General features: G+C 56.4%; 1 protein-coding gene across 1 annotated transcript in view; it reads right to left on the bottom strand.

Moving 5' to 3' along the window:
* Window positions 1-469: 469 nt before the first annotated feature.
* The window catches only part of LOC142908535 (G-protein coupled receptor-associated protein LMBRD2-like), a 72,562-nt gene continuing 61,375 nt past the window's right edge, over window positions 470-11,656 (bottom strand). The window contains exon 14 of the mRNA XM_076059274.1: window positions 470-4,496. Within this exon, the coding sequence (XP_075915389.1) occupies window positions 4,433-4,496 (64 nt within the window). The 3' untranslated portion in view covers window positions 470-4,432. The remainder of the gene's footprint in view (window positions 4,497-11,656) is intronic.

Raw genomic sequence — 11,656 nt, 5'->3', positions numbered from 1 at the left:
TCCCCGTGTCTCTCTCTCCCCGTGTCTCTCTCCCCGTGTCTCTCTCTCCCCGTGTCTCTCTCTCTCCCCGTGTCTCTCTCTCTCCCCGTGTCTCTCTCTCCCCCTGTGTCTCTCCCTCTCACCGTGTATCTCTCCCCGTGTCTCTCTCCGTGTCTCTCTCCCCGTGTCTCTCTCCCCGTGTCTCTCTCTCTCCCCGTGTCTCTCTCACCCCGTGTCTCTCTTTCCCGTGTCTCTCTCTCTCCGTGTCTCTCTCTCCCCGTGTCTCTCTCACCCCGTGTCTCTCTTTCTCCCCGTGTCTTTCTCCCCGTGTCTCTCTCTCCCCGTGTATCTCTCTCCCCGTGTCTCTCTCCCCGTGTCTCTCTCTCCATCCGTGTCTCTCTCTCTCCGCGTGTCTCTCTCTCCCCGTGTCTCTCTCTCCCCGTGTCTCTCTCCCCGTGTCTCTCTCTCCCCGTGTCTCTCTCTCCCCGTGTCTCTCTCCCCGTGTCTCTCTCTCCCCGTGTCTCTCTCTCCCCGTGTATCTCTCTCCCCGTGTCTCTCTCTCTTCCCGTGTCTCTCTCTCCCCGTGTCTCTCTCTCTTCCCGTGTCTCTCTCTCTCCCCGTGTCTCTCTCTCTCCCCGTGTCTCTCTCTCCCCGTGTCTCTCTCTCCCCGTGTCTCTCTCTCCCCGTGTCTCTCTCTCTCCCCGTGTCTCTCTCTCCCCGTGTCTCTCTCTCCCCGTGTCTCTCTCTCCCCGTGTCTCTCTCTCTCTCCCTGTGTCTCTCTCTCCCCGTGTCTCTCTCTCTTCCCGTGTCTCTCTCTCTCCCCGTGTCTCTCTCTCCCCGTGTCTCTCTCTCCCCGTGTCTCTCTCTCTCCCTGTGTCTCTCTCTCCCCGTGTCTCTCTCTCTCCCCGTGTCTCTCTCTCCCCGTGTCTCTCTCTCTCCATGTGTCTCTCTCTCCCCGTGTCTCTCTCTCCCCGTGTCTCTCTCTCTCCCTGTGTCTCTCTCTCCCCGTGTCTCTCTCTCTCCCCGTGTCTCTCTCTCTTCCCGTGTCTCTCTCTCTCCCCGTGTCTCTCTCTCCCCGTGTCTCTCTCTCCCTGTGTCTCTCTCTCCCCGTGTCTCTCTCTCTCCCCGTGTCTCTCTCTCTCCCCGTGTCTCTCTCTCTCCCCGTGTCTCTCCCTCTCACCGTGTATCTCTCCCCGTGTCTCTCTCCGTGTCTCTCACCCCGTGTCTCTCTCCCCGTGTCTCTCTCTCCCCGTGTCTCTCTCTCCCCGTGTCTCTCTCCCCGTGTCTCTCTCTCCCCGTGTCTCTCTCCCCGTGTCTCTCTCTCCCCGTGTCTCTCTCTCCCCGTGTCTCTCTCTCCCCGTGTCTCTCTCCCCGTGTCTCTCTCTCCATCCGTGTCTCTCTCTCTCCGCGTGTCTCTCTCTCCCCGTGTCTCTCTCTCCCCGTGTCTCTCTCCCCGTGTCTCTCTCTCCCCGTGTCTCTCTCTCCCCGTGTCTCTCTCACCCCGTGTCTCTCACCCCGTGTCTCTCTCCACGTGTCTCTCTCTCTCCCCGTGTCTCTCTCTCTCACCGTGTCTCTCTCACCCCGTGTCTCTCTTTCCCGTGTCTCTCTCTCTCCGTGTCTCTCTCTCCCCGTGTCTCTCTCTCCCCGTGTCTCTCTCTCTCCGTGTCTCTCTCTCTCCCCGTGTCTCTCTCTCTCCGTGTCTTTCTCTCCCCGTGTCTCTCTCTCCCCGTGTCTCTCTCCCCGTGTCTCTCTCTCCCCGTGTCTCTCTCTCCCCGTGTCTCTCTGCCCGTGTCTCTCTCTCCCCGTGTCTCTCTCTCCATCCGTGTCTCTCTCTCTCCGCGTGTCTCTCTCTCCCCGTGTCTCTCTCTCCCCGTGTCTCTCTCTCCCCGTGTCTCTCTCTCTTCCCGTGTCTCTCTCTCCCCGTGTCTCTCTCTCTTCCCGTGTCTCTCTCTCTCCCCGTGTCTCTCTCTCCCCGTGTCTCTCTCTCCCCGTGTCTCTCTCTCTCCATGTGTCTCTCTCTCCCCGTGTCTCTCTCTCCCCGTGTCTCTCTCTCTCCCTGTGTCTCTCTCTCCCCGTGTCTCTCTCTCTCCCCGTGTCTCTCTCTCTTCCCGTGTCTCTCTCTCTCCCTGTGTCTCTCTCTCCCCGTGTCTCTCTCTCCCTGTGTCTCTCTCTCCCCGTGTCTCTCTCTCTCCCCGTGTCTCTCTCTCTCCCCGTGTCTCTCTCTCTCCCCGTGTCTCTCCCTCTCACCGTGTATCTCTCCCCGTGTCTCTCTCCGTGTCTCTCACCCCGTGTCTCTCTCCCCGTGTCTCTCTCTCCCCGTGTCTCTCTCTCCCCGTGTCTCTCTCCCCGTGTCTCTCTCTCCCCGTGTCTCTCTCCCCGTGTCTCTCTCTCCCCGTGTCTCTCTCTCCCCGTGTATCTCTCTCCCCGTGTCTCTCTCTCTTCCCGTGTCTCTCTCTCCCCGTGTCTCTCTCTCTTCCCGTGTCTCTCTCTCTCCCCGTGTCTCTCTCTCTCCCCGTGTCTCTCTCTCCCCGTGTCTCTCTCTCCCCGTGTCTCTCTCTCCCCGTGTCTCTCTCTCTCCATGTGTCTCTCTCTCCCCGTGTCTCTCTCTCCCCGTGTCTCTCTCTCCCCGTGTCTCTCTCTCTCTCCCTGTGTCTCTCTCTCCCCGTGTCTCTCTCTCTCCCCGTGTCTCTCTCTCTTCCCGTGTCTCTCTCTCTCCCCGTGTCTCTCTCTCCCCGTGTCTCTCTCTCCCCGTGTCTCTCTCTCTCCCTGTGTCTCTCTCTCCCCGTGTCTCTCTCTCTCCCCGTGTCTCTCTCTCTCCCCGTGTCTCTCTCTCTCCCCGTGTCTCTCCCTCTCACCGTGTATCTCTCCCCGTGTCTCTCTCTCCCCGTGTCTCTCTCTCTCCCCGTGTCTCTCTCTCTCTCCCCGTGTCTCTCTTTCCCGTGTCTCTCTCTCCCCGTGTCTCTCTCTCTCCCCGTGTCTCTCTCACCCCGTGTCTCTCTTTCCCATGTCTCTCTCTCTCCGTGTCTCTCTCTCCCCGTGTCTCTCTCTCCCCGTGTCTCTCTTTCTCCCCGTGTCTTTCTCCCCGTGTCTCTCTCTCCCTGTGTCTCTCTCTCCCCGTGTCTCTCTCCCCGTGTCTCTCTCTCCCCGTGTCTCTCTCTCCATCCGTGTCTCTCTCTCCCCGTGTCTCTCTCTCTCCCCGTGTCTCTATCCCCGTGTCTCTCTCTCCCCGTGTCTCTCTCTCCCCGTGTCTCTCTCTCCCCGTGTCTCTCTCTCTCCCCGTGTCTCTCTCTCTCCCCGTGTCTCTCTCTCTCCCCGTGTCTCTCTCTCTCCCCGTGTCTCTCTCTCTCCGTGTCTCTCTCTCTCCCCGTGTCTCTCTCCCCGTGTCTCTCTCTCCCCGTGTCTTTCTCTCCCCGTGTCTCTCTCTCCCCGTGTCTCTCTCTCCCCGTGTCTCTCTCTCCCCGTGTCTCTCTCTCCCCGTGTCTCTCTCTCACCGTGTCTCTCTCCCCGTGTCTCTCTCTCCTCGTGTCTCTCTCACCCCGTGTCTCTCTCTCCCCGTGTCTCTCCCTCTCACCGTGTCTCTCTCCCCGTGTCTCTCTCCGTGTCTCTCACCCCGTGTCTCTCACCCCGTGTCTCTCTCCACGTGTCTCTCTCTCTCCCCGTGTCTCTCTCTCCCCATGTATCTCTCTCTCCCCGTGTCTCTCTCTCCCCGTGTCTCTCTCTCCCCATGTCTCTCTCCCCGTGTCTCTCTCTCTCCCCGTGTCTCTCTCTCTCTCCCCGTGTCTCTCTTTCCCGTGTCTCTCTCTCCCCGTGTCTCTCTCACCCCGTGTCTCTCTTTCCCATGTCTCTCTCTCTCTCCGTGTCTCTCTCTCCCCGTGTCTCTCTCTCCCCGTGTCTCTCTTTCTCCCCGTGTCTCTCTCTCCCCGTGTCTTTCTCCCCGTGTCTCTCTCTCCCCGTGTCTCTCTCTCCCCGTGTCTCTCTCTCCATCCGTGTCTCTCTCTCCCCGTGTCTCTCTCTCTCCCCGTGTCTCTATCCCCGTGTCTCTCTCCCCGTGTCTCTCTCTCTCCCCGTGTCTCTCTCTCTCCCCGTGTCTCTCTCTCCCCGTGTCTCTCTCCCCGTGTCTCTCTCTCCCCGTGTCTCTCTCTCCATCCGTGTCTCTCTCTCCCCGTGTCTCTCTCTCTCCCCGTGTCTCTATCCCCGTGTCTCTCTCCCCGTGTCTCTCTCTCTCCCCGTGTCTCTCTCTCTCCCCGTGTCTCTCTCTCACCGTGTCTCTCTCTCCCCGTGTCTCTCTCTCCCCGTGTCTCTCTCTCTCCCCGTGTCTCTATCCCCGTGTCTCTCTCTCTCCCCGTGTCTCTCTCTCTCCCCGTGTCTCTCTCTCTCCCCGTGTCTCTCTCTCACCGTGTCTCTCTCTCCCCGTGTCTCTCTCTCCCCGTGTCTCTCTCGCTCCCCGTGTCTCTCAAACGTCATCGAAAATATTCTTCCCTCTGGACAACGAAGAATATCGACCGGAGGTCTGATAGCTGCACACACAGAGACACGGGGAGAGAGAGACACGGGGTGAGAGAGACACGGGGTGAGAGACACGGGGAGAGAGAGACACGGGGAGAGAGACACGGGGTGAGAGAGACACGGGGAAAGAGAGACACGGTGAGAGAGAGAGACACGGGGAGAGAGAGACACGGTGAGAGAGAGACACGGTGAGAGAGAGAGACACGGAGAGAGAGACACGGGGTGAGAGAGACACAGGGAGAGAGAGAGACACGGGGAGAGAGAGACACGGGGTGAGAGAGACACGGGGTGAGAGACACGGGGAGAGAGAGACACGGGGTGAGAGAGTAACGGGGAGAGAGAGACACGGGGAGAGAGAGACACGGGGTGAGAGACACGGGGAGAGAGAGACACGGGGAGAGAGACACGGGGTGAGAGAGACACGGGGAAAGAGAGACACGGGGAGAGAGAGACACGGGGTGAGAGACACGGGGAGAGAGAGACACGGGGAGAGAGACACGGGGTGAGAGAGACACGGGGAAAGAGAGACACGGTGAGAGAGAGAGAGACACGGGGAGAGAGAGACACGGTGAGAGAGAGACACGGTGAGAGAGAGAGACACGGAGAGAGAGACACGGGGTGAGAGAGACACAGGGAGAGAGAGAGACACGGGGAGAGAGAGACACGGGGTGAGAGAGACACGGGGTGAGAGACACGGGGAGAGAGAGACACGGGGTGAGAGAGTCACGGGGAGAGAGAGACACGGGGAGAAAGAGACACAGGGTGAGAGACACGGGGAGAGAGAGACACGGGGAGAGAGACACGGGGTGAGAGAGACACGGGGAAAGAGAGACACGGGGTGAGAGAGACACGGGGTGAGAGACACGGGGAGAGAGAGACACGGGGAGAGAGACACGGGGTGAGAGAGACACGGGGAAAGAGAGACACGGTGAGAGAGAGAGACACGGGGAGAGAGAGACACGGTGAGAGAGAGACACGGTGAGAGAGAGAGACACGGAGAGAGAGACACGGGGTGAGAGAGACACAGGGAGAGAGAGAGACACGGGGAGCGAGAGACACGGGGTGAGAGAGACACGGGGTGAGAGACACGGGGAGAGAGAGACACGGCGTGAGAGAGTCACGGGGAGAGAGAGACACGGGGAGAGAGAGACACGGGGTGAGAGACACGGGGAGAGAGAGACACGGGGAGAGAGACACGGGGTGAGAGAGACACGGGGAAAGAGAGACACGGTGAGAGAGAGAGAGAGACACGGGGAGAGAGAGACACGGTGAGAGAGAGACACGGTGAGAGAGAGAGACACGGAGAGAGAGACACGGGGTGAGAGAGACACAGGGAGAGAGAGAGACACGGGGAGAGAGAGAGACACGGGGTGAGAGAGACACGGGGAGAGAGAGAGACACGGGGAGAGAGAGACACGGGGTGAGAGAGACACGGGGAGAGAGAGACACAGGGAGAGAGAGACACGGGGAGAGAGAGAGAGACACGGTGAGAGAGACACGGGGAGTGAGAGACACGGGGAGAGAGAGACACGGGGGTGAGAGAGACACGGGGAGAGAGAGACACGGGGTGAGAGAGAGAGACACGGGGAGAGAGAGAGACACACGGAGAGACACGGATGGAGAGAGACATGGGGAGAGAGAGAGACACGGTGAGAGAGAGACAAGGGGAGAGAGAGACACGGGTAGAGAGAGAGACACGGGGAGAGAGAGAGACACGGTGAGAGAGAGACACGGGGAGAGAGAGACACGGGGAGAGAGAGACACGGGGAGAGAGAGAGAGACACGGTGAGAGAGACACGGGGAGTGAGAGACACGGGGAGAGAGAGACACGGGAAGAGAGAGACACGGGGGGGAGAGAGACACGGGGTGAGAGAGACACGGGGTGAGAGAGAGAGACACGGGGAGAGAGAGACACGGGGAGAGAGAGACACGGGGTGAGAGACACGGGGAGAGAGAGACACGGGGAGAGAGAGACACGGTGAGAGAGACACGGTGAGAGAGACACGGGGAGAGAGAGACACGGGGAGAGAGAGAGAGACACGGTGAGAGAGACACGGGGAGTGAGAGACACGGGGAGAGAGAGACACGGGGAGAGAGAGACACGGGGGGGAGAGAGACACGGGGTGAGAGAGACACGGGGAGAGAGAGACACGGGGTGAGAGAGACACGGGGTGAGAGAGAGAGACACGGGGAGAGACACACGGAGAGACACGGATGGAGAGAGACACGGGGAGAGAGAGAGACACGGTGAGAGAGAGACACGGGGAGAGAGAGACACGGGTAGAGAGAGAGACACGGGGAGAGAGAGAGACACGGTGAGAGAGAGACACGGGGAGAGAGAGACACGGGGAGAGAGAGACACGGGGAGAGAGAGACACGGGGAGAGAGAGAGAGACACGGTGAGAGAGACACGGGGAGTGAGAGACACGGGGAGAGAGAGACACGGGAAGAGAGAGACACGGGGGGGAGAGAGACACGGGGTGAGAGAGACACGGGGTGAGAGAGAGAGACACGGGGAGAGAGAGACACGGGGTGAGAGAGACACGGGGAGAGAGAGAGACACGGGGAGAGAGAGACACGGGGAGAGAGAGAGACACGGGGTGAGAGAGACACGGGGTGAGACACGGGGAGAGAGAGAGACACACGGAGAGAGAGACACGGATGGAGAGAGACACGGGGAGAGAGAGAGACACGGTGAGAGAGAGACACGGGGAGAGAGAGAGACACACGTGGAGAGAGAGACACGGGGAGAGAGACACGGTGAGAGAGAGAGACACGGGGAGAGAGAGACACGGGGAGAGAGAGACACGGGGAGAGAGAGACACGGTGAGAGAGAGACACGGGGAGAGAGAGACACGGGGAGAGAGACACGGGGAGAGAGAGACACGGGGAGAGAGAGACACGGGGTGAGAGAGACACGGGGTGAGAGAGAGACACGGGGAGAGAGAGACACGGGGAGAGAGACAGAGACACAGACAGAGAGAGACAGAGAGAGACAGAGACACAGACAGAGACACAGACACAGAGACACAGACAGAGACACAGAGACACAGACAGACAGACAGAGACACAGAGACACAGACAGAGACACAGAGACACAGACAGAGACACAGAGACACAGACAGAGACACAGAGACACAGACAGAGACACAGAGACACACAGAGACACACAGAGACACACACAGCCACACAGAGACACACACAGCCACACAGAGACACACACAGAGACACACACAGAGACACACACAGAGACACAGAGACACAGACAGAGACACACACAGAGACACACACAGATACACAGAGACACAGACAGAGACACAGAGACACACACAGAGACACACAGAGACACACACAGAGACACAGAGACACACACAGAGACACAGAGACACACAGAGACACACACAGAGACACACAGAGACACACACAGAGACACACAGAGACACACACAGAGACACACACAGAGACACACAGAGACACACACAGAGACACAGACAGAGACACACAGAGACACACACAGAGACACAGAGACACACACAGAGACTCACAGAGACACACAGAGACACACACAGAGACACACAGAGACACACACAGAGACACACACACAGACACAGAGACACACACAGAGACACACAGAGACACAGAGACACACAGACAGACACACAGAGACACACACAGATACACTCACAGACACACACAGAGACACACAGAGACACACATAGAGACACACACAGAGACACAGAGACACACAGAGACACACAGAGACACACACAGAGACACACAGAGACACACACAGAGACACACAGAGACACAGACAGACACAAAGAGACACACAGAGACACACACAGAGACACAGAGACACACAGAGACACACAGAGACACACACAGAGACACACAGATACACACACAGAGACAGACACACACAGAGACACAGACAGACACACAGAGACACACAGAGACACACACAGAGACACAGAGACACACACAGAGACACAGAGACACACAGAGACACAGAGACACACACAGAGACACACAGAGACACACAGAGACACAGACAGACACACACAGAGACACACACAGATACACACAGAGACACAGAGACACACACAGAGACACAGAGACACACACAGAGACACACACAGAGACACAGAGACACACAGAGACACAGAGACACACACAGAGACACACAGAGACACAGAGACGCAGAGACACACAGAGACACACAGAGACACACTCAGAGACACACACAGAGACACACAGAGACACACACAAAGACACACAGAGACACAGACAGAGACACAGAGACACACAGAGACACACTGAGACACACACAGACACACAGAGACACACACAGAGACACAGAGACACACACAGAGACACAGAGACACACACAGAGACATACACAGAGACACACACAGAGACACACACAGAGACACACACAGATACACAGAGACACAGACAGAGACACAGAGACACACACAGAGACACACACAGAGACACAGAGACACACAGAGACACACACAGAGACACAGAGACACACACAGAGACACAGAGACACACACAGAGACACAGAGACACACACAGAGACACAGACACACACAGAGACACACACAGAGACACACAGAGACACACAGAGACACAGACAGAGACGCAGAGACACACAGAGACACACAGAGACACAGACACACACAGAGACACAGAGACACACAGAGACACACACAGCCACACAGAGACACACACAGAGACACAGAGACACAGAGACACACACAGAGACACACACAGAGACACAGAGACACACACAGAGACACACACAGAGACACACACAGAGACACAGAGACAAACACGGAGACACACAGAGACACACACAGAGACACAGAGACACACACAGAGACACAGAGACACACACAGAGACACACAGAGACACAGAGAGACACAGAGACACAGAGAGACACAGAGACACACAGAGACACACACAGAGACACACAGAGACACACACAGAGACACACAGAGACACACACAGAGACACACACAGAGACACACAGAGACACACACAGAGACACAGACAGAGACACACAGAGACACACAGAGACACAGAGACACACACAGAGACTCACAGAGACACACAGAGACACACACAGAGACACAGAGACACACACAGAGACACAGAGACACACACAGAGACACAGAGACACACACAGAGACACAGAGACACAGAGACACACACAGAGACACACAGAGACACACACAGAGACACAGAGACACACACAGAGACACACACAGAGACACACACAGATACACAGAGATACAGACAGAGACACAGAGACACACACAGAGACACAGATACACACAGAGACACACACAGAGACACAGAGACACACACAGAGACACAGAGACACACAGAGACATACACAGAGACACAGAGAGACACAGAGACACACACAGAGACACACAGAGACACACAGAGACACACACAGAGACACACAGAGACACACACAGAGACACACACAGAGACACACACAGAGACACAGAGACACAGAGACACAGACAGAGACACACAGAGACACACACAGAGACACAGAGACACACACAGAGACTCACAGAGACACACAGAGACACACACAGAGACACACAGAGACACACAGAGACACACACACAGAGACACAGAGACACACACAGAGACACACAGAGACACACACAGAGACACACAGAGACACAGACACACACAGAGACACACACAGAGACACAGAGACACACAGAGACACACACAGAGACACACAGAGACACACACAGAGACACACAGAGACACACACAGAGACACACACAGAGACACACAGAGACACACACAGAGACACAGAGACACAGACAGAGACACACAGAGACACACACAGAGACACAGAGACACAGACAGAGACACACAGAGACACACACAGAGACACAGAGACACACACAGAGACTCACAGAGACACACAGAGACACACACAGAGACACAGAGACACACACAGAGACACAGAGACACACAGAGACACACAGAGAGACACAGAGACACACACAGAGACACACAGAGACACACACAGAGACACAGAGACACACACAGAGACACACACAGAGACACACACAGATACACAGAGACACAGACAGAGACACAGAGACACACACAGAGACACAGATACACACAGAGACACACACAGAGACACAGAGACACACACAGAGACACAGATACACACAGAGACATACACAGAGACACAGAGAGACACAGAGACACACACAGAGACACACACAGAGACACACAGAGACACACACAGAGACACACATAGAGACACACATAGAGACACACACAGAGACACACAGAGAGACACAGAGACACAGAGACACAGACATAGACACACAGAGACACACACAGAGACACAGAGACACACACAGAGACTCACAGAGACACACAGAGACACACACAGAGACACACAGAGACACACACAGAGACACACACAGAGACACACACAGAGACACACACACAGACACAGAGACACACAGAGACACACACAGAGACACACAGAGACACAGAGACACACAGACAGACACACAGAGACACACACAGATACACTCACAGACACACACAGGGACACAGAGACACACACAGAGACACAGAGACACACAGAGACACACACAGAGACACAGAGACACACAGAGACACACACAGAGACACAGAGACACACAGAGACACACACAGAGACACACACAGAGACACACACAGAGACACACACACAGACACACAGAGACACACACAGAGACACACAGAGACACAGAGACACACAGACAGACACACAGAGACACACACAGATACACTCACAGACACACACAGAGACACACAGAGACACACATAGAGACACACACAGAGACACAGAGACACACAGAGACACACACAGAGACACACAGAGACACACACAGAGACACACAGAGACACACACAGAGACACAGACAGACACACAGAGACACACAGAGACATACACAGAGAAACAGAGACACACACAGAGACACACAGACACACAGAGACACACACAGAGACACACACACAGACACACAGAAACACACACAGACAGACACACAAAGACACACACAGACACACAGAGAAACACAGACACACAGAGACACAGAGACACACAGACAGACACACAGAGAC

Source organism: Petromyzon marinus, assembly GCF_048934315.1.
Source record: "Petromyzon marinus isolate PM22_M1 ecotype Great Lakes invasive population chromosome 85 unlocalized genomic scaffold, UKy_Petmar_22M1.pri1.0 chr85_unloc.2, whole genome shotgun sequence".
NCBI lineage: Eukaryota > Metazoa > Chordata > Hyperoartia > Petromyzontiformes > Petromyzontidae > Petromyzon > Petromyzon marinus.
The sequence above is the reverse complement of the archived record's forward strand: the minus strand, read 5'-3'. Positions and strand labels throughout refer to the sequence as shown.